This window comes from Bos indicus, chromosome 7 (genome assembly GCF_029378745.1).
Source record: "Bos indicus isolate NIAB-ARS_2022 breed Sahiwal x Tharparkar chromosome 7, NIAB-ARS_B.indTharparkar_mat_pri_1.0, whole genome shotgun sequence".
Taxonomy (NCBI): domain Eukaryota; kingdom Metazoa; phylum Chordata; class Mammalia; order Artiodactyla; family Bovidae; genus Bos; species Bos indicus.
The window spans coordinates 45836053-45859918 of record NC_091766.1 but is presented as its reverse complement, the minus strand read 5'-3'; the positions used below and the strand labels follow the sequence as shown (position 1 = coordinate 45859918).

At 38.7% G+C, this 23866-nt stretch overlaps 1 protein-coding gene, 1 non-coding gene and 1 pseudogene across 2 annotated transcripts in view; all 3 read left to right on the top strand.

Annotated features, from left to right (window-relative positions):
- The window catches only part of SAR1B (secretion associated Ras related GTPase 1B), a 34320-nt gene that overhangs the window by 251 nt on the left and 10203 nt on the right, over positions 1-23866 (top strand). Inside the window, exons 2-5 of the mRNA XM_019964934.2 lie at positions 10120-10195; positions 16084-16203; positions 22208-22273; positions 23746-23849. Of these exons, the coding sequence (XP_019820493.1) occupies positions 10138-10195; positions 16084-16203; positions 22208-22273; positions 23746-23849 (348 nt within the window). The 5' untranslated portion in view covers positions 10120-10137. The remainder of the gene's footprint in view (positions 1-10119; positions 10196-16083; positions 16204-22207; positions 22274-23745; positions 23850-23866) is intronic.
- LOC139184165 (NADH dehydrogenase [ubiquinone] 1 beta subcomplex subunit 3 pseudogene) lies at positions 16210-18302 on the top strand (annotated as a pseudogene).
- On the top strand, positions 17785-17890 carry LOC139184253 (U6 spliceosomal RNA). Its single transcript, XR_011567847.1, has one exon. It is a non-coding gene; the product is annotated as a U6 spliceosomal RNA (small nuclear RNA).

Sequence of the window (23866 nt, the reverse complement as noted above, 5' to 3'; positions counted from 1 at the left end):
ATAGCAGGGCGGGGAAGGGGCTCCTGTTTTTCGCCCTGGAATCTGGCGGCGGGAAAGACGACAGGTTCCTTTCGTGTTTCGCGGGGCCACTCTGACGACCATCTGGAAAGGACACCGCTGCTGTCAAATGGTGGTTATTTCAGGAATCAAAGAGATGACTCTGAACTGCAGCCAAGCCCTTCCTTGCCCTTAGCCTCAATTTCCTTACCAGGTAAGGTGAAGGCTGCGGGGATCATTGACAGCTCAGAGGCAGTGACGCGACGTGTTGTTTTCAACTCTCCCACATAGTGTGGAGACAAATCGAGCTTTCCCTACTACTAGTAGTTAACGTTTTCCCATTGCCCAAGTCCCAGTTGAGTGGGGAAAAGATACACTATACTCTTGGGGGAAAACTGCAATTATTTACAGACTGTCCCAAGAGTCTCCAACAAGGTTTAAATTCTGACTTTGACAACAGCTGAAACTCTTGACACCGTTGACCAAAAGAACCAAACTCTTCAGGAATTTTAAGGTATTAGGTACATAGGACACAATGAGCTGAAGAAATACTTTTAATTTGAAAAAGTAAACCTATTATTAGTTGCACATTTTTATCTCACATTGAAGACTGTCCTGCGTTTTTTATTTGCATCACTATTTCAGTACTTTAAAGGTTGTAAAAAGAAAATCTAATAATTTTAGGGGTGGGCATTTAAAAGCAGTCTTACTTTGAAACATTCAACATCATCAGTGTCCAAACTTTTAGTATGGACATTGGCCCTCCTTATCCATGGATTCTGTTTCTGAGGATTCAAGAATGGATGGAAAATATTTGGGGGAAGAAATTCCAGAAAGTTTGAAAAAGCAAAACTTCCATTTGCCAAGTGCTGACAACTATTTACATGGCATTTACATTGCATTTACAACTATTTGCTTTGTGTTAGCGGAGAAGGCAGTGGCACCCCACTCCAGTACTCTTGCCTGGAAAATCCCATCGATGGAGGAGCTTGGAAGGCTGCAGTCCATGGGGTCGCTAAGGGTTGGACATTTTCACTTTTCACTTTCACTTTTCACTTTCATGCATCGGAGAAGGAAATGGCAACCCACTCCAGTGTCCTTGCCTGGAGAATCCCAGGGACGGGGCATCCTGGTGGGCTGCTGTCTATGGGGTCGCACAGAGTTGGACACGACTGAAGTGACTCAGCAGCAGCAGCAGCAGCAGCTTTGTGTTAGATACTTTAAGTAATTGAAAGATTATTTAAAGTATATTAGAGGAAGTGGGAAGACTGTATGTAAATACTATGACATTTTTATACAAGGGACTTAAGGAGAGGGTGTGGGGTATGGAGGCCTGGAAACAGTCCTCTAGATCCCGGAGGGACCAAGGCCCAGAGCCTTGTCGAAATTTGACAAAACATGGCCAGAATTTGGCCTTTGTATTTCTAGTACTGTTTGAAACCGAGAGAGGGGTATTTATAGTTCCTAAATTGGTTTACGGAGAAGGCAATGGCACCCCACTCCAGTACTCTTGCCTGGAAAATCCCACGGACCGAGGAGCCTGGTCGCTGCAGTCCATTGGGTTGCTAAGAGTCGGACTCAACTGAGCGACTTCACTTTCACTTTTCACTTTCTTGCATTGGAGAAGGAAATGGCAACCCACTCCAGTGTTCTTGCCTGGAGAATCCCAGGGACAGCGGAGCCTGGTGGGCTGTCGTCTATGGGGTTGCACAGAGTCGGACACGACTGAAGCGACTTAGCAAATTGGTTTACAGATAGTATACTGATCTTATGGAATTTGTGCACTTTATATAAGCCTGACAAAATTGTGTAGAAAGTTGTGATCAATCTCTTCTACTGAAATTTCCTTACCTGGATTTGAAGGAAACTATTCTAGTGCTTTTCTGGTGACAGTGATGTTAACATTTAAAGTAAAATCAGAACATCATTAAAAATCTTTTTGTTAGTAGTAGTTATTAATATTGAAGTTGATTTCAAAATTGGCAGTTCTGTGCTTTGATTTTCAATCGATTCAGTCTAAATTAATACTACCTTATATGGTGTATTCAAAGTATTTTCATGTATGTTATCGTATTTAATCATTCTTAACACTCTGTAAGGCAGGCAGTATTTCCCTTATATCAAAGAGCAAACTGGGGCTCATGAAGATTGGCTTTCCCAGGATGAAATTACAGTATTTCAAAAGAAGCATATTCAGGACTTCCTGGTGGTCTAGTGGTTAAGACTCCATGCTTCCACCACAGGGACACAGGTTCAATCCCTGGTGGGGGAAGTTCTGCATACCATGTAATACGGCCGGGTAAGAGGCAGGGATGCACATTCAGTTTAGATTTTTTAAAATCTAGGACATCCATTCTACTCCATCCATTTTACCACAGCTCTACCATGCTTTGCTTCCCAAAGTTATTAATGTACTTACTCTAGAATCCTATTCTCAATAGGATTTATCTCCTTAGAATATTCTAGTTTTTATTTTCTACCAGCACTACTTTTTAGAGTATTTGTATCTTGTCATCTTATGTTTATTTTTTCTCTTTTTTAAGAGTTCACACCTAAATGATTTTGCTAAATTACTTATATTGTTGTTGTTTAGTTGCCAAGTCATATCCGACTCTTTTGCAACCCCATGGACTGAAGCCTGCCAGGCTCCTGTCCATAGGATTTCCCAGGCAAAAATACTGGAGTGGGTTGCCATTTCCTTTTCCAGGAGATCGTCCTGACCCAGGGATTGAACCCATTCTCCTGAATTGGCAGGCAGATTCTCTACCGCTGAGCCATCTGAGAAGCCCAAATTACGTTGTTGTTCAGGCACTCAGTCGTGTCCGACTCTTTGCGACCCCATGGGCTGCAGCACACTAGGCTTCCCTGTCCGTTGTCTCCCAGAGCTTGCTCAAACTCATGTCCATCAAGTCGGTGATGCCATCCTCCCATCTCATCCTCTGTCATCCCCTTCTCCTGCTGCCTTCAGTCTTTCCCAGATCAGGGTCTTTTCCAATGAGTCGGTTCTTTAATTTTTTAATAATTTTACTGAAAGAGAGTACATACTATAAAGGATAGTTGTACATACACTACTTAACATTGTAAGTGTACAATTGAGAGTTTTTAGTTTATTCATGTTGTGCAACCACCACCAGTAACTCCAGAAACATTTTCATCACCCCAAAAGAAACCCAGTACTCATTAGCCACTCCCAATTTCACCTTCCCCCCAGTCTGACAACCACTAATCTACTGACTCTAAAGACTTGACTATTCTGGACTATTTCATATAGATGGAATCATTCTTATAAGTTTAATGTGGCAAGGCTTTCAGAAGTTATTTGTAATCTGAGAATTTATTTCCATTACACCCTTTGCACTGATTTTCATATTACTTGAGTAGATCACTTTTCTAATCTGTGGAGCGATTTTTCCTGTTTGGTGTTCATGCAATAAATAAATCTGCTGACGTGTATATGTTTCCTTGTTCCTGACCTTTGCTTTTCACATGTCTTAATAGTGTGTCCATGGTGTTGTGTAACCTGTTCTCAGGGCTCAGGTATCTGTTTGCGGCTAAGTAACTTTTATTCTTAGTTGGCATTTTTACCTCTACTTAAAATGACTAATGACTCCTAGCTTGTTTTAAAGATCTCAGAAGCCGTGACTTTATAGAAATATAAATATCTCATTAATTTCTAAAGAAGAGTTTCCCCATATATGTTATTAGTTATCTTGGGACAAATTTTACAAAAGCAAATCCGTACACAAAAAATGCATTTACCTGCATGGCTACCCTCTCTACCCTCCATCAGTCTCTCTCCTACCAACAGTCATCTTCAGTGAGGACTTTGCCACTTGACTCACAGTCCTGCTTTCTGTAATACTCCCCTCCAATCTTCTGGTGATTCCACTGCCTGTCAGCGTGGACAGTACTTTGGAGCTTGCCACCACTCAGACCTTCCTTACATTCTGAACCCACATTTTCCTCCACTTTGCTGGCACAGTTCTGATCACCTTTCACTTCTTGCACCCTTTTACTACATCTACATCTGCTATTTTTAACTGAAGACTCTTCCTCTATTCTTCCAGTTCTGTGAGAAGCCTGTTTTTGATCCCCACCCATTCCCGTACTTTGTCTACCTTTGTAACTTTATCCACGCAGCCTGAACTTCTGATCAGACCACTTCAGCCTCTGTCACTAGTGCTGTCAAAGTCTTGTTCCTCTTTTTTCATTTGCTCTTCTGGAAGTCCCTAATACACATTTGCTCCTTATTCTCTAAAGCAGAGCACTGCTGGGGCGGGGCTGGGGGAGCAGCGGGAGGGATAGAAGTCAGTGCAGACTGGCACTGCTGTGAATGTTTCAGTCTTAGCAATTGGCTCTTTTTAGCCATCTTTTAACTTGATCTTTCCCCCACAGTAGCTATTCTAATCCTCAGTCTGCTCCTCAGAATTTCTCTACACTCCTTCACCTTTCCTGGCCTTCCTTCCTTTTCATCTTAGAGAAAGAGAGCATGCTCTCTGCCCGGGCTCCTCTTGAGACTTTGCCCCTTTTGCTCAATTCCTTCTCTTTCTCATCTTTGACTTATTCCTTGCCACTAGCTCCTTCCTTTCAGTGTATCAACATTATCAAACCTCACCCTCCCCTAAGAAGAAAATCTCACTTCCCTTACCCCATTTCGAATTTTTTGCCAGAAGAATTTCCTCACTGCCTCCACCTGCTAACTTCCATCTCATTCTCTTCTCAATAATATTAATAACAGAGGCCAAACTTTACTTACTTACTTTGTGCATTTTATCTTGTTTGCTCATAAAATGCCCTGATTTTAATTTGTTCAAGGTCACAGAGCTCTGCTCGAGCCTCTGGCTGCAGGCTCTCCCGTACTGCCACTTCACTGCAAGCTGCTCACGCTCTCAACAGTCGCCTCCGTCACCAAAGCTAGCAGTGACATCTCTGCATATAATGTGACTGACTGCTTTTCTTGCCTGTCTCTTATAGTTCTTTTACCCTTCTGGGTTCTGTTGGTTCTTCCACCTGCATCTGTACCTTGAAGACTATCTCAAGTGAGAATTAATTTCTTCCATAGCATTTGGCAAGGAGACTTTAGGCAGAGATGGTGGGAAAACATTCTGATGCCAGGAAGGATAATAGGCAGATGTTTTAAGGTAAAGTACAGGTCGCCAGCAAGCAGTTTACTTTAGCCCAGGGAAAACTACAAGTAGGGAAGTGATATGTAGTATAAGCTTGGAAAGGTAGCTACAAGTAGGATGTGGAACACTGGACCAAGGAGTTTGACTGTATCATTTCTCTGCTCACAAACCTCCAGTGGCTCTCCATCCACAAGCAGAACAGCCATATAATTTAACACTTAAATTGGGACCCTTTTGAGAAGGGAAGCACTATTGATGATTACACTGAGATAACTTTACTGAGACTGTCCCCAGCCAACTGGGAGTTACAGTCACCCTGACTATGCAACAAGTCCGAGATGACATTTTGGTGAAGCTACTCTGGAGGGCATGTACAACTAGGTAGAAACACATTTTGATGTTAAGGTGGTAGTTTAGGAAACTGACACAAGGATTTTAACTAGGTGGCTCCTGTGAGAATCAAAGAAAATGCAGAAATTGATAGAACTAAGGAATGACTGGCCGTGGGATGTGAGGCAGAAGAAGGAATTACATGTCAGAGTCATGAGCTGGAGTAGTTTTAAAATGTTATGTAATGATTTAAATAACTTTAAACCTTTAAAACTATTTTTACAAAGCTTTAGAGGGCCAATGCAATGTAAGGAAAAGGGGATGGATGTGGAAGTCAGACTCATGTTTGAAACTTAGATGTGCCAATCACTAAAAGTTGAATTTTTACTTACTAGTAACTTCAGCTTCTGCAAAATGCAGTCAATAATATATTTATCCTGAAAAGTTGTTGAGGTGTTTAGTGATTATATTTGTAAAGTGCCTAGTACTGTAGGCCATGTAGTGGAAGAAATAATAGTAATAGCAGCTAAAATTGAGTGCTTCCTCCATGCTTAACACTATATGCTGTGTGTGTAGTAATTAATCTTCACAACAACCATCTCAGGTATTGTTATCCCCATTTTACAGATGAGGAAAGTGAAATAAGTTACTTAATATATTAGTAAAGTCTTAGCTTCAGAGCTGCTGCTCTTAACCTCTAGACCATACTGCTCACAGAAGTTCAATAAATGGTAGCTGGTATTTTTTTGTTTTGCTCCATTTTACTAAATTGAAATGCAGACTCAGCATTGTTTCTTATGTTCACATATTAAAAGTAGCCAGCATGAAAACCAAATGTCTACATTTAATCTCAGATTTGTTTATCAATCTGGCTTGTGCATCACTAATTAGCACCCATTGATTTTAACTCTCAGTCTCAATCCCCTAATCCCAGTTACATCATCTAACAATTCCTGACTTTTTGCTGTACCCATTCAGGCTATGGGTACCCAATCACCATCCAAGAAACCTTTCCTTAGCTGTACACTGTTGTCACCAGAGAACTGTGAAAATAGGATTTTGAATGTTGAGACAAGCAGGACTGGTTTTCTCTTGTTTTCATACATAATATAAAGTGTTATTTGTGAGCATAATATACCTCTTTCAGGCTTCCCTTGTGGCTCAGCTGGTAAAGAATCTGCCTGCAATGCGGGAGACCCCAGTTTGATCCCTGGGTTGGGACGATCCCCTGGAGAAGGGAAAGGCTACCCACTCCAGTATTCTGGCCTGGAGAATCCCATGGACTGTATAGTCCATGGAGTCGCAAAGAGTCAGACACGACGAGGGACTTTCATTTCACTGTACCTCTTTCTGTTAGTATGCACACACATACCTCATATCTTTTTTTTTTTTTTTGTAATTTATTTTTGGCTGTGGTGAGTCTTTGTTGCTCCATGGGCTTTGATCTAGTTGCGGTAAGCACGGGCAACTCTCTAGTTGAGGTACACAGGCTTTTATTGTGGTGGCTTCTCTTGTTGGGGAACGTGGGCTCTAGGGTTCACAAGCTTCAGTAGCTATGGCCCATGGTCTCAGCAGCTGTGGCTCCCGGCCCTAAAGCACAGACTCAATAGCTGTGGTGCATGGGCTTAGTTCCTCTGCAGTTTGTGGGATCGTCCCAGCTCAGGGATCAAACCCGTGTCTCCTGCACAGGCAGGTGGATTCTTTACCACTGAGCTACCAGGGAAGCCGACCTCATCTCTCTGTTATTTATTTTTATTGTTTTGTTTCTATGCTCTTATGATCATTACTCCCCTAGTAGCTTAGGATTTACAATATTGGCCTTTCCCCCTCTCCCCTTGTGCTTGAATTATTCTTGAAACTCTATAGGGTGAGTTGTTACCATTTTAGATAATATCCTATTCAGTTTTAACATTTGTTAGTTGCGCTTGTGTAGCTAATTTATCACTGTATAACCTTTGTGAGAGAATGAGCCATGTTTGTCATCAGTATTTGTATTCCCGTAATGTCTAGCTTAGGACCCTGGATGTTATATGAGCTAGGTAAGTATGTATTGAATTAGAAAGAAAAAAACGCAGCACACCACTGCTTTATTTGATTCTCTGCAGTGAAGATTATTATGATTTCCTTCAAAAAGCATATACCTAAAAATCTTCAGAAAAGATAAGCCACTTGTATATATTTTCTCTAAGTCTCAATTTCTCCATGACCTAAAACGATAATAGTAGAAGGAGTTGTAATTTTCAACGTGTAAAATAATAACGTCTAAGGTAATAGATTCTTCTTACATATTTATGTTGCTGATGTAGTTACAGTATCACATTCTGTGGTACTTACAAATGAAACTGTTCATTTTACCAGTGTTAATCTGGAAATCAACTGGTTGCAAGAACAAAATTCTACTTATGCTGGTTCAAGCACGAAGTTAATAGAAAAGGGGAGAAGTTACTGCCAGGATCCAGAGAATCACCTAGTAAATACTGCTAGGCCTTGTGCAAACTAGGTAGGCTGTCTCTTCTCTGCTTCTCACTCTCAAGGTGATGTGGTCTCAACATCTTAACCCTCTAGGAAATTCTGAGCCTGGTGGGCCCATCTTTGTCCAGCTTAGCCCACTTTGGAAGAGACGTGGTTAAAGAAAGGAGGGCTGTGTGTTGTACTTTGTCTAAAGAATAGCAAAGATAGCACAGCCCTTCAAACTTTTCAGAGCTGCCCAAGTTTGGGGCCTAGGTTCTTTTGTTCAGCTCTAGAAAATGAACTTTGTTGATGTGAAAGCATATTTTTGTATAAATGATACTTCTTTTCTAAAGAGGCTTTTTTTTCTCTTGGTTTTCATATTAGGTATATTAGTTTATTAAGTACATGTCAAGTAAATGCTGAACTTTTTTTTAATTTTATTTTTTAACTTTACAGTATTGTATTGGTTTTGCCATATATCAACATGAATCCTCCACAGGTATACACGTGTTCCCCATCCTGAACCCTCCTCCCTCCTCCCTCCCCGTACCATCCCTCTGGGTCGTCCCAGTGCACCAGCCCCAAGCATCCAGTATCGTGCATCGAACCTGGGCTGGCGACTCATTTCATATATGATATTATATATGTTTCAATGCCATTCTCCCAATTCATCCCACCCTCTCCCTCTCCCACAGAGGCCAAAAGACTATTCTATACATCAGTGTCTCTTTTGCTGTCTTATATACAGGGTTATTGTTACCATCTTTCTGAATTCCATATATATGCGTTAGTATACTGTATTGGTGTTTTTCTCTCTGGCTTACTTCACTCTGTATAATAGGCTCCAGTTTCATCCACCTCATTAGAACTGATTCAAATGTGTTCTTTTTAATGGCTGAGTAATACTCCATTGTATATATGTACCACAGCTTTCTTATCCATTCATCTGCTGATGGACATCTAGGTTGCTTCCATGTCCTAGCTATTATAAACAGTGCTGCAATGAACATTGGGGTACACGTGTCTCTTTCAATTCTGGTTTCCTTAGTGTGTATGCCCAGCAGTGGGATGGCTGGGTCATAGGCAGTTCTATTTCCAGTTTTTTAAGGAATCTCCACACTGTTCTCCATAGTGGCTGTACTAGTTTGCATTCCCACCAACAGTGTAAGAGGGTTCCCTTTTCTCCACACCCTCTCCAGTAAATGCTGAATTGAACTATACTCTGCATTTTCTAGTCTGATTTAGTAATTTTTTTTTTTTTACATTTAGTAACATGATTACAATTTGAAAAATGCAAAAAGATAATAAACACAGAAATATACTGTCTAGTACCAACTGCTATAAAAGACCCAAACAAAAAGAAAAAGGGTTTTTACTCCCCATAGATTCAGAAACTTATTTCATGATTATAAATTTCCTCTCTTTTCCTTTTGGCTCCTGTCTCTCCCTCTACTCCAAGGTTTTGGTAAATATTTCACAGGCAATAGAATTTAATTTACTATTGAACATAGATTATTTCTAAACATTTTATTATGTAACACTTTGATGAACATCTTTATACATAAAGCCTTTCCTTATTTAGGACAATTTCTAAAATTTTTGTATCACCAGATACATTATTGCCAAATTGGTTTTAAAAAACATTTGTTCCAATTTATACTGCCATTAATAATGCTTCTTTTACCTCATTTTTTCTAGTCTTGGCTGTTATTTTTCATGTTTGCTACTTTGATGGGCAGGGAATGGTCTCTACATGGTATTTTAATGGCATTTTATTTTTTTATGCATCAGTATAGACCAAGTTCGGAGAAGGCAATGGCATCCTACTCCAGTACTCTTGTCTGGAGAATCCCATGGATGGAGGAGCCTGATAGGCTACAGTCCCTGGGGTCGCTAAGAGTCGGACACGACTGAGCGACTTCACTTTCACTTTTCACCTTCATGCATTGGAAAAGGAAATGGCAACCCACTCCAGTGTTCTTGCCTGGAGAATCCCAGGGACAGAGGACCCTGGCGGGCTGTCGTCTATGGGGTCGCACAGGGTCGGACACGACTGACGTGACTTAGCAGCAGCAGCAGCAGCACAGACCAGGTTAGACTGGCCTGGAAGAGTATTTAACTCCTTGTAGTAAGGTTGCTGTAGGATTATTTACTCACGGTTGATGTTTAATGTCATTGCTATTTAATATTGACTAAATCCCACTTTTTTTTCCAGACCCTGTAAGATCTGGCTATGTCCTTCATATTTGACTGGATTTACAGTGGTTTCAGCAGTGTGCTACAGTTTCTAGGTAATGTTGGCCCTTTGTTCTCTTTTGTTATCCCATTTAATCCTACTTACATAAAAGTGTCTTTTATTTGTCTACAGCTGCTTTATATGTAACCCAGTAGTTAACAGATGTGGGCTTTGGAGTCATACAAACATATTCAACTACTCATTATACCTGTTATGAAGTAATCTTAGATAAATTGTTTTCTCCACTTTAGCCTTAATTTCCTTATGTGTAAAATGATAACAGTTCCTACCTCCTAAGGTTGTTGATAAGCATATTACTAGCAGGAATAGCTAACAGGAATAGCTACCATTTATTAGCCAGTTTCCATAAGAGCTTTATATCCTTTATCTCAGGTAATCCTCACAGGAATCCTAGGCATTATTATTTTTGCTTTTTTAATAAAAATTCATGTTCCATCAAGTACCTCATATATTATAAATGGCATTTTTTAACCTACTAAATGAGACTATTAACCCAGAGATTTTGATTAGTGATTTTCTTCTCTTTATAGATTTTACAGATAGGAAAAATGTTCTTTTATTGACACCCTTGACTTCTCACATTTTTCAGTGAAACAGGCTTTTTTTCCCCCAAAGACAGACTTTTGATTAACTTTTATGTTGAGATATACACAACTTTACTATTGCAATAATTACAAAAATATTTCTAGTCCCATTTTCAAATTTTGCTCTAATTTGAATTGGCAGAAAGAGAAGCATTTCATGTAATTACAGATTGATAAACATAGTTCAAACTGTACTTATGGAATGATATCTTTTTTATAAATATTTCTTTCTCCACAAACATAATCTTAACTGAGGAAGTAAATCTTGCTTGGGAAATATAAATTTTGACTACTATATATTAAAAGGATAAAAGTATAAGATCAAATTTTGTCACTGTATTTTTATTTCTTAGTTGAACCTTAATATTTGCAAATTTAAAAAAAACTCAGGATGTTTTCCTTTACGTTTTAAAAATAAAATTCCTCACATTATTTTTATACTGTTGCTCTACCACAGGTCAAATGTCAGATGTTGCTATACTACCTCCAAGAGAATTCTTATTTTGTCACGTATTTGTAAGAAATGGGTCAGAAATAGGGGTTTTTAAACTTTATTTTGCTGATGTTTTGGATTGTAACAGGTTGGAATCTGTATCTCAGTTTACAGAACAATGAATCTATCCTGAATTATGCTGAAAAGGCAAAAAAGACTGCATCACAGTCAGGAACAAGAAAGTTAATAGTGCTAATATCAGGAGGCAGTGTAGAGAAATGGAAATGAACCAAAGGTCTGGGATCAGTTCAGTTCAGTTCAGTCCTGTCCGACTCTTTGCAACCCCGTGAATCGCAGCACCCCAGGCCTCCCTGTCCATCACCAGCTCCCGGAGTTCACCCAGACTCACGTCCATCGAGTCAGTGATGCCATCCAGCCATCTCATCCTCTGTCGTCCCCTTCTCCTCCTGCCCCCCATCCCTCCCAGCATCAGTCTTTTCCAATGAGTCAACTCTTTGCATGAGGTGGCCAAAGTACTGGAGTTTCAGCTTTAGCATCATTCCTTCCAAAGAACACCCAGGGCTGATCTCCTTTATAATGGACTAGTTGGATCTCCTTGCAGTCCAAGGGACTCTTAAGAGTCTTCTCCAACACCACAGTTCAAAAGCATCAATTCTTTGGTGCTCGGCCTTCTTCACAGTCCAACTCTCACATCCATACATGACCAGAGGAAAAACCATAGCCTTGACTAGACGAACCTTTGTTGGCAAAGTAATGTCTCTGCTTTTGAATATGCTATCTAGGTTGGTCATAACTTTCCTTCCAAGGAGTAAGCGTCTTTTAATTTCATGGATGCAGTCACCATCTGCAGTGATTTTGAAGCCCCCAAAAATAAAGTCTGACACTGTTTCCACTGTTTCCCCATCCATTTCCCATGAAGTGATGGGACCAGATGCCATGATCTTCGTTTTCTGAATGTTGAGCTTTAAGCCAACTTTTCCACTCTCCTCTTTCATCAAGAGGCTTTTGAGTTCCTCTTCACTTTCTGCCATAAGGGTGGTATCATCTGCATATCTGAGGTTCTTGATATTTCTCCCGGCAATCTTGATTCCAGCTTGTGCTTCTTCCAGTCCAGCGTTTCTCATGATGTACTCTGCATATAAGTTGAATAAGCAGGGTGACAGTATACAGCCTTGACGTACTCCTTTTCCTACTTGGAACCAATCTGTTGTCCATGTCCAGTTCTAACTGTTGCTTCCTGATCTGCATACAGGTTTCTCAAGAGGCAGGTCAGGTGGTCTGGTATGCCCATCTCTTTCAGAATTTCCCACAGTTTATTGTGATCCACACAGTCAAAGGCTTTGGCATAGTCAATAAAGCAGAAATAGATGTTTTTCTGGAACTCTCTTGCTTTTTCGATGATCCAGCGGATGTTGGCAATTTGATCTCTGGTTCCTCTGCCTTTTCTAAAACCAGCTTGAACATCAGGAAGTTCACGGTTCACATATTGCTGAAGCCTGGCTTGGAGAATTTTGAGCATTACTTTACTAGCGTGTGAGATGAGTCCAATTGTGCGGTAGTTTGAGCATTCTTTGGCATTGCCTTTCTTTGGGATTGGAATGAAAACTGACCTTTTCCAGTCCTGTGGCCACTGCTGAGTTTTCCAGATTTGCTGGCATATTGAGTGCAGCACTTTCGCAGCATCATCTTTCAGGATTTGAAATTGCTCAACTGGAATTCCATCACCTCCACTAGCTTTGTTCGTAGTGATGCTTTCTAAGGCCCACTTGACTTCACATTCCAGGATATCTGGCTCTAGGTCAGTGATCACAGACATGGGTTCAAATCTCAGACCTGACTTTAGCATTTGAGTAAATAAGTTAATTGAGTCTTCATTACTCCTCTGTAAAAAAGACAATAATGATGCCCCTATACAGAGTTGAGGATTAAGTGAAATAATGTACGCAAGTGTTTAACAGTGCCTACCACAGAACAGAAACTTAGTTCAATCCAGTTGAACGATTAAATGCTCTAGCTGTTCCCCTTTGGAATCTTATCCGGTACACTTTTACTATTTAAAAGCTAGGGTGGTAAGTGCATTGGTTAGAAGCAATCTATGTAGAAACCTTTTAAGAAATAGAAATGTTAGGGAGATTATTAATCAGTATTCACGACTGGTTCCAAATAGGAAAAGGAATACGTCAAGGCTGTACATTGTCACCCTGCTTATTTAACTTATATGCAGAGTACATCATGAGAAACGCTGGGCTGGAAGAATCACAAGCTGGAATCAAGATTGCCGGGAGAAATATCAATAACCTCAGATATGCAGATGATACCACCCTTATGGCAGAAAGTGAAGAGGAACTCAAAAGCCTCTTGATGAAAGTGAAAGAGGAGAGTGAAAAAGTTGGCTTAAAGCTCAACATTCAGAAAATGAAGATCATGGCATCCGGTCCCATCACTTCATGGGAAATGGATGGGGAAACGGTGGAAACAGTGTCAGACTTTATTTTTGGGGGCTCCAAAATCACTGCAGATGGTGACTGCATCCATGAAATTAAAAGACGCTTACTCCTTGGAAGGAAAGTTATGACCAACCTAGATAGCATATTCAAAAGCAGAGACATTACTTTGCCAACAAAGGTCCGTCTAGTCAAGGCTATGGTTTTTCCTGTGGTCATGTATGGATGTGAGAGTTGGACTGTGAAGAAAGCCGAGTGCCGAAGAATTGATGCTTTTGAACTGTGGTGTTGGAGAAGACTCTTAAGAGTCCCTTGGACTGCAAGGAGATCCAACTAGTTCATTATAAAGGAGATCAGCCCTGGATGTTCTTTGGAAGGAATGATGCTAAAGCTGAAACTCCAGTATTTTGGCCACTTCATGCAAAGAGTTGACTCATTGGAAAAGACTCTGATGCTGGGAGGGATTGGGGGCAGGAGGAAAAGGGGACGACAGAGGATGAGATGGCTGGATGGCATCACCGACTCAAAGGATGTGAGTTTGAGTGAACTCCGGGAGATGGTGATGGACAGGGAGGCCTGGCGTGCTGCGATTCACGGGGTCGCAAAAGAGTCAGACACGACTGAGGGACTGAACTGAACTGACTCATAATTAAAGGAGAGCTGTAGTATCCCAGCTCAAATGACTGGAAGATAATTTTCTCCTTAGGATCCAGGTTGTTGGTCGATAGGTGATTAGGCCTTGAAAAAAAATTTACTTCTTAAACTTAAATGTGAGTATATAACTAAATGTTATTTTGGCATGAACTTACTAGAAAATGGATAGCCCAATCTGTAACTGCCTAATATCTTAAAATTTTCACTTATTGATTAAATTTTTTGAGTTGCTACTGTGTTCCCTGTCCTCATATATTCCTATAAAATAAAGTTCAATACTACTGCACACCTATTAGAATGCCCCAAATTCAGATGCTGAGAATACCAAATGTTGGTGAGGATGTGAAACAACAGGAATTCTTATTCATTACTGGTGGTAATACAAAATGGTATAACCACTTTGGAAGACAGTTTGTTGTTCTCTTATGAAAGTAAACATACTCTTACCATTCCGTCCAACAGTTGTGCTCCTTGGCATTTACCCAAAGGAACTGAAAACTTACATCCATCCAGAAACCTGCACACAGATATTTATAGCAGCTTTAGCCATAATTGCCAAAACATGGAAGCAACCAAGATGTCCTTTAGTGGGTGGATGGATAAATGAACTATGGTATAGCTAGATAAGGGAATACTGTCTAGCATGAGAAAGAAAATGGGCTATCAAGCCATGAAAATACATGGAGAAACCTTACATGCATATTACTGAGTGGAAGAAGCCAATCTGAAAAGCTACATATTGTGTGATTCCAACTACATGACATTCTAGAGAAGGCAAAAATATGGAGACCATAAAAAGATGAGTGGTTGCTGGGCAGTGGGTAGGGTGGATATACAGGCAGAGTACAGAGACTTTTTAGGGCAGTGAAAATATTCTGCATAATGATGGACGTAAGTCACTAAACTTCTGTCGTCTTTTGGGGGAGAGGACAAAATATGTGGGGATATATGTGGGGACCAGAGGTATATGGGAAATATCTGTACCTTCCTTTGAGTTTTGTTGTAAACCTAAAAGTGCTCTAAGAAAAGCCTTTAAAGTATATATATAAAAAGCTCAATATGGAATTCTGCAATAAATGTAGTCTAAACTAGTCAGTGCTGTCTTTATCTGTTTATCACTGTGTCAGTGCTTGATTGATATATTTAAAATCATGTGCTTGGATATTTTTGTTGTTGCTTAGTTTTACACAGTCATGTGAATAGTTTAACCTTATTCTCAGGTAAATTTGACAGGGAACTAAACTTTTTTTACTGAAAAAAACTCACTGTAGTTTTGATTGTCAAAACAATTTATTTTTACCTGTGAAAAAAATGAAAACTCTAATTTTTCTTTTGGTCTAGCTTCATAAATATATAATCTCAAGTACTTTATGTTTCTCTAGTAGAGGGCACAAATATTTGTCAAGGGATAAATTAAAAGAGGATTTAAGTTAAATCATCAAGGGAATTGGCATTTTGGTATTGCAAGATAAGTTTAGGTCACACACATGCATTGACTGGGGCAAAGTTTAGTTTTATAATGATGTGATGTCCCAAATCATAATAGATTTAAAATAGCTCTTCAAAACTAAATATTGGTTAGAAATCCAAGCTTTTTCAGGCCAATTTATAAAATATTAGAAGTTCAAAAGGTTAATAAGTGTCTCTTTATCAAAAATCTGGGATAATTCGGAAAAGTATCCAAATAACTAAATTGTGAAGATTATATTATACTTTTATTTAAAGTCACTTTATTTCTATAACCTGTGTGGGCTATCACTGACTAATCATAGCTCTTACTCTGCAGGATTATATAAGAAAACTGGTAAATTGGTATTTCTTGGATTGGATAATGCAGGAAAAACAACGTTGCTACACATGCTAAAAGATGACAGACTCGGACAGCACGTGCCCACGTTACATCCCAGTAAGTGCGTTCTCCATACAGGGCGTTACTTGATGAAGCGATTCCCGTTCACAGGCCCTAACCAAAAGGGTTGTTTGTTTTTTGGTGGATAAATGATGATCATTTCACTTGTTCTTAATATAGTAAATGATAAGTGACCCAACTCCAGGGAGTATATTTAGATCTTGAAATAATACTCATATCGTCTTATAGTTAGTATACCTTTGTCCAACTAGAGGAGTTAAAAAGTTATTGTCTCAGGGGTTATGATAGTATATTCAACCACATATTGTTTAGGTTATAAATAGTCAGCATTACCTTTCTTATATAACCTAAATTTCTTTCAAATTTTAGAACTGTATTATTTTAATCATTATTCAGTGGACAGATTATAGTCTTATACTTTGCTGTAGCTCTTAACTTATTAACCAGTTATTTTTCTAGTTCTAACAACCTGAACTGTTTCTAACATAAAGACCATAGAATTTTTATTCCAAAAACCAAGCATATATTGATACACTTATAGAAGGTTTTCTTTTGTTTTTGGCCAGGCCCCATGGCTTGCAGGATCTTAGTCCCTCAATCAGGGATTGAACCTGAACCCACAGCAGTGAAAGCGCCAAGTCTTAACCACTGGACCACCAGGGAATTCCCTAGAAAGTGTTAAAGTAATTAAAAAATAATTCACTGTGCTTTCTTTTAGAAAGCCAACCGAAAGACATTAATAATGATTCTGTAAATCACTTAATACGTATCATTCTTAATAAGATTATGTAATAGGTACTGTTGAGAGAGTCAAGTTAAAGTGACAGAATTAGTCACTTTAAAATTAGAAACAGAAGTCTAATTTTAAAATACCTGTGGGGGACTTCCCTGGAAGTCCAGTGGTTTAAAGTCTGAGCTTCCACTGTGGGGTCACACAGATTCAGTCCTTGGTTGGGGAACTAATTTTCCACATGTTGCATAGCACAACAACAAAAACTTCTGAACTTGTTTTACTCTTGAAAAGACTATGAATCAACTACACAGAGAGTTTAAGACAAGCTAACCCACAGATTTTTAAATAATGAGTGTTGGCCTTAAAAATGAGTACAAAGTTGAGAATTGGACTAAAAATTAAATAATACAACAGTTAATTTAATTCCGTAAATATACTAAGAACAAGGAAGGAAAACAGAACAAAACAAACTACCATTTTATCTCTAAAACTGTTAGTGAATCATTGGAAAAGGAAGATTTCATAAAATTGAAAGTTTTTTTTTACATTAGGGGAAGAAAGTGGGGCTTGACAAATAAGATTCTGATACAAGAACAAAACTGTTAAAAGAAAAATCATGGTGAAATTGAGTATATAAAATTATCTGCAAAAATAGCAGAATTGGAAGATATTACACAGTGGTCTTAATGTTAGGTATAAGTCACTTTTAAAATTTTATGTTTTTTTTAATATATTCAGCAAATATTTTTTGAGCACTTGCTTTATGTCAGACATTGTTCTAAGTACTAGGAGTAAAAACAGTGGCACAAAACATGTTATCTCAACATTCCTGCATCTCATATTCATTTTAGCTTATATTTTTCAGTTAATCAAAAGCATTATGTGTACTTTCTTCATCAGCACATATATTAAAATTAGAAAGACACAGAGAAATAAGCATGGTCCCTGCAGAAGGATGACACACAAATTTGTGAAGCGTTCCGTATTTTTAAGAATGAAATTAGTGAATCTTGAGTGTCCTGAGAGGTCAGATTGCTGTCAGACATGGCCCACAGACATGGACATGAACAAGGTCCTAGTAAAATGGAACTTCCAGATTATAAACAATGGAAGATAGAAGGGACACCATTAGAAACCGTCCAGGAGAAACTGGCCACACAAGGACTAAGGGATCCATGGGGCCGCAATGAAGCTTGGAGATACATGGGTGGCTTTGCAAATAAAGTTTCCTTTGTTGGAGCATTATTAAAAGCATTCAAGTGGGGATTTGCTGCATTTGTGGTAGCTGTAGGGGCTGAATATTACCTGGAGTCCCAGAAAAAAGATAAGAAACATCACTAAAGATAATACCTGGAAATATCTTTTAATGTCTTAACTTTCTTATAAAAAGATTTCTTCACTGTAGCCTACTCACCTGTGTGTTTATTCCTTAAGGAATACTAGTAAGATTTAAGAAAACAAGAAAACATGAAAGAAAAAAAAAAGAATGAAATTAAAAATACTCTCTAACACCATACCAAAAATAAACTCAAAATGGATTAAAGATCTAAATATAAGACTGGATACTATAAAACTCTTAGAGGAAAATGTAGGCAGAACACTCTCTGACATAAATCTCAGCAGTATCTTTTTTGATCGACTTCTAGAGTAATGAAAATAAAAATAAACAAATAGGGTCTAATTAAGCTTAAAAGCTTTTGTATAGCAAAAGAAACCATAAACAAAATAAAAAACAAGCCACAGAATAGGAGAAAATAGTTGCAAAGAGACTGACAAGGGATTAATCTCCAAAATATACAAACAGCTCATGCAGCTCAATGTCAAGAAAACAAACAACCCAATCAAAAAATGGGCAGAAAATCTACATAGACATTTCTTCAAATATGACAGATGGCAAAAAGGCACATGAACAGGCGTTCAACATCACTAATTATTAGAGAAATGCAAATCAAAACTACAGTGAGGTATCACCTCACATCAGTCATAATGGCCATCATCAGAAAAATCTACAAACAATAAAGGCTGGAGAGGGTTTGGAGAAAAGGTAACCCTCTTACATTGTTGGTGGGAATGTAAATTGGTACAACTATTTTGGAGAACAGTATGACAGTTCCTTAAAAAACTAAATATAGAACTACCATATGGTTCAACAGTCTCACTCCTGGGCATATATCTGGAGAAAAACTATAATTAAAACGATACATGCTCCCCAGTGTTCACTGCAGCACTGTTTAGAATAGTCAGGACATGGAAGCAACCCAAATGTCCATCAACAGAGGAATGGATAAAGAAGATGTAGTACATATATACAATGGAATGTTGTTGTTGTTTAGTCAACTCAGTTGTGTCCAACTGTTTGTGACCCCATGGACTGTAGCCTGCCACGCTCCTCTATCCATGGCATTTCCCAGGCAAGGAAACTGGAGTTGGTTGCTGTTTTCCTCTCCAGGGTCTCTTCCCAACCCAGGGATTGATTACTCAGCCATAAAAAAGAATGAAACAATGCCATCTGCAGCAACATGGATGGACCTAGAGATTATCATACTAAGTGAAGTAAGTCAGACAAAGACAAATATATGGTATCAGCCATATGTGGAATCTAGTAAAAAGTGATACAAATGTACTTATTTACAAAACAGACTCACAGATCTTGAAGTCAAATTTATGGTTTATCAAAGGGGAAACATGGGACAAGTAATAAATTAGGAGATATGGATTAACATATACACACCACTATATATAAAATAGGTAACTAACAAGAGCCTACTGTATAGTACAGGGAACTCTACTCAGTATTCTGTAATAACCTGTATGGGAAAAGAATCTGAAAAAGAATGGATAAATACATATGATTCACTTCGCTGTACACCTGAAACTAACACAATACTATAAATCAACCATACTCCAATAAAAAAATTTTTTAATGAATATGGGAGAAAGGTAACATGTATCTACCCTATGATCTGGCAGTTCCACTGCTGATATTTATCTTGGAAAAATGAAAAAATATGTTCACCAAAATCCTCATACAGGAATATTTGTTGTACCAGCTTTACCTGTATTAACTCCAAACTGGAAGCAGTTCAGATGGCCTTCATAAAAAGAATGCACAAACAATGGAATTCTATTCAACAAAAAGAGCAATAAAGCACAGATCCACACAGTGCGTATTATATTGCATGGAAGAGGCTGGTCACAAAAGTTCTATATGATGCCATTTATGTAAAATTCTAAAACAGGCAAAACAAACCTGTGATGACAGAATCCAGATCAGTGCTTGCTTCTGGGAATGGAGGTGTGGGCTGACTCGGCAGGGGCAAGAGGGAACTTGCTGGGATGTTAACAGTGTTCTGTATCATAATCAAATTGGGACTCATTTTATAAAGCAAGGAGTGTACCAGAGATTGTAATCACAGAGATAGTTTGCCAGCCATGTCCAAGCATTATCTTTTCCTAATGGAAAGGATCATGCTTTGAACACAAATTGTGTTAATTATTCATTCACCTGGCAGTCTTCCTACAGAATTTTTTAGCAAGATAAACTACTCTGGGGTCTCATAGCTATACTGAATAGTTAACAATTGTACTGAACCTTTCACCGTAATTGTAGCGGCCTTCTGCTTTTGTCTGTGAGGGAATAACAGAGGCTGCAATTACCCTCCCACTAAAAATGACTAGAAAAGTGGACAAAAATATACACTACAACTGTTTTCAGATATTGGGCAATAGCTAGCACAGGGCTATGTTTTCTGAGAAAAGAAAAACAAACCCTTGTCTGTTTTAAGTTTTATCACAGGGGTTAATTTTAAGACCATGGTGTAGGGAGAAGAAACCCAAACGTAACCCAGTAGTCTCACTGAATTGAGGAGACAAGAGACCAGAATTTGGGGAGGCTGAGGTGACTAGAATTTGCTGGGCAGATTACCACAGAGCAAACAGCTCTGTAGAGAAAGAACTCCAGCAATGTTCATGGCTGAATACCAGTCTGTGCATACACAGGGTAAAACTACACATAGCCTGTCAAAAGAACAGTTACAGTGAAGCGGTTAGCCAGTTCATTCCCAGAGCTCACACGGAGCTACGAATCCACATACCCACCAGCCAGAAAGAAGAGACCTTGTCGACTACTCCAAAAAAGTACATCTTAGTAATGAGGCTAACTTAGCTCCAAAGTAAAGGCTACTTTACTGCTGTAACAAAACTTAAAAACTGATCCGCAAGCAGTTTAACTGCCTGCCAGAACAAAGTCCAGCTTATTTTGGGGGGTTTTTTTGACTGTGCCCCGGAGCTTGCAGGATCTTAGTTCCCTGACCAGGGTCCCCACAATGAGATGGCTGAGTCTTCACCACTGGACCACCAGAGAGTTCCCAAAGTCCAACTTTCTTGAAAATGATACAACAAAATCCAACATCCAATAAAAAATTATTAGACATGCAAAGAAGCAGGAAAGTGTGATCCTTAAATAGAAGAAAAGTCAATCAGTAAAAACATTGATGGCACAAGTAAAAAAGAGGATGGAATTAGGAAATAGGAACACTAAAACAGCTGTTATGAATATGCTCAAGGGTTTAAGGGAAACACAAACATAATGAGAGAATGGAAGATTTAAGCAATCTAGCAAACCTATCACTAAAGTCCCAGGAGGGAAAGTAAGGGATCAGAAAAAAAATTTGAAGAAATAAGAGCCAAATTTTTTTATTATAATTATGTTTGCCATTAAAGACTGTGTGTGTGCTTAGTCACTCAGTTGTGTCTGACTCTTTGCCAACCCCATGGACTGTAGCCCGCCAGGCTCCTGTCTGTGGGGATTCTCCAGGCAAGAATACTGGAGTGGGTTGCCATACCCTCCAGGGGATCTTCCCAACCCAGGGATTGAACCCAGGTCTCCAGCATTACAGACGGATTCTTCATGGTCTGAGCCAGTAGGAAGCCCCAAAACCATCACCTGTGAAATATAACAGCCATGAGAAAATACTGTTTTTTCACCTTTATCATTTAAGATGAATTACAGGAAAAATTATTAGGTTAGACCAGTCACTTGAATTCACAGTAAATAATGTCAATTTCAGCTGGATAGAGGAGGAAAAATAAGTTGGATTTATCGTGGGCACTGAATAACAGAAGTGAATATTACCAACTACTTGCATTACACTGGCAGTATGAAATGGAATATAGTAGTTATAACAAAGAATTCCTTTTTGATTTGACCTTATTTGCAATTAAAGTAATCAAACTTTAAGTGGCAGTATGTGCCAGAAATGAACTTCTAATTTTCATGTTTTTAAAACATTTTGTATTATTATTTAGCTTCAGAAGAACTAACCATTGCTGGCATGACCTTTACAACTTTTGATCTGGGTGGACATGTTCAAGGTGAGAATCTACTACTCTTACAGTTGTTTTATTTTATTTAATAAAAATGTGACCATTATGTTACAGTGCATGAAATCTCGTTTTATTCAAGGAAAGCCAGAGTAGACTTAAAATTTAGGAATTATCACCCCTGGATAAATGCTTTAAATGCAAAGGGTGATTTTCATGATATTCCAGTGTAAGTCTGAATTGCTTTTGGTGATAAAGCATATGAGTAAAATTTTGCCTCCATTTTTTCTCTTCTTCAGCCCACCTCTCTCTTACTGTCATAATCATGTTATAAATATGTTATTGCTTTTTTTGCTCCATATGAAAAGCCTTCATTGGCTAACTCATTACCTACAAAATAAAGGCCATTCTCACTGACCTGGTATTCAGGATTTCTAAGATGCGATCACACTTTACTTTTTGAGTCTTAATTTCCCACTCTTCCCTTTGTCATGCTCTTTACTCCAACCAAACCAAACCATCTTGGTGTTCGTTCTTCCACCTCTGTGCTCACGTGGTCTCCATCAGCACACAGGTAACCCACTTTCAGGGCTCAATGTTAAGTGCGGCTGCCTCCTCTGAGAAGCCACTCCCAGCTGGCTATACTTACCTAGCAATTAGTACATTTGTATACATGTCTAAAGATTGGAATGACTGTCTTATTTCAGACTCTACTAAACTTTCTGGGATTGAAATGCTACTTTTTAATATCCCCAAAAGGACTTAGCAGTACCCACTACATGGTAATTCATAAATAATGAATACTACAAAGGTTGTGGCTAGAGAAAGCACATTTGAGATATACATCAATTGTTTAAAATATACATAAACTAATTCCTAGAATATAATGATTAGATGTAGAACCTAATGGAGGTTGAGGCTTCATCTCTATATGAAGGTGTTTTATAAAGCTGAAGTCCAGAGGAAAAAGGTTACCTTCCTCTAGGGCACCCTCAAAAATATTTTCTTTTCTAAAAGAGAATGTCATGGAAAAAATCACCCTAATGGTTTCATAAACTTGTTCTACGAGTAGAACAATTTGCTTTATTTTTTAACTTAACAAGTCTGAACCTGATACTAATTTCCTTCTGTCACTGACTCCAGACTTGATCACTAGCAAAAAAACTGATAAACTAGAAATGTCAAAAAGAAATGGATACTGCATATAACAAATAGTAGTGGTCCCTCCGATGGCCTTAATGTGCATCCTTGTCCATTAGCAAGTAAATATTAATTCTTCCTCTGACATGGGTAAACTGGGGCAGACTCAAGTATTTGACTTGCCCAAACTAAGGAAAACCTTTAATTTCTTCTTTGGTCATCTGGAAAGATTTTGGCAATACTGGGTAAAAGATTAACAAGTATATAATGATGTAGCAGCAGCTAAGGGCTAATTACACTTGATATCTTGTTGGACTGTTCCGTCAAACCATCTGCTAGGTTTGACCAGCAAATAAAATCTAACTCCTGATTGTTTTTGTTAGCTCGAAGAGTGTGGAAAAATTACCTTCCTGCTATCAATGGCATTGTATTTCTGGTGGATTGTGCAGACCATGAAAGGCTGTTAGAATCAAAAGAAGAACTTGATGTAAGTTAAATAATTAA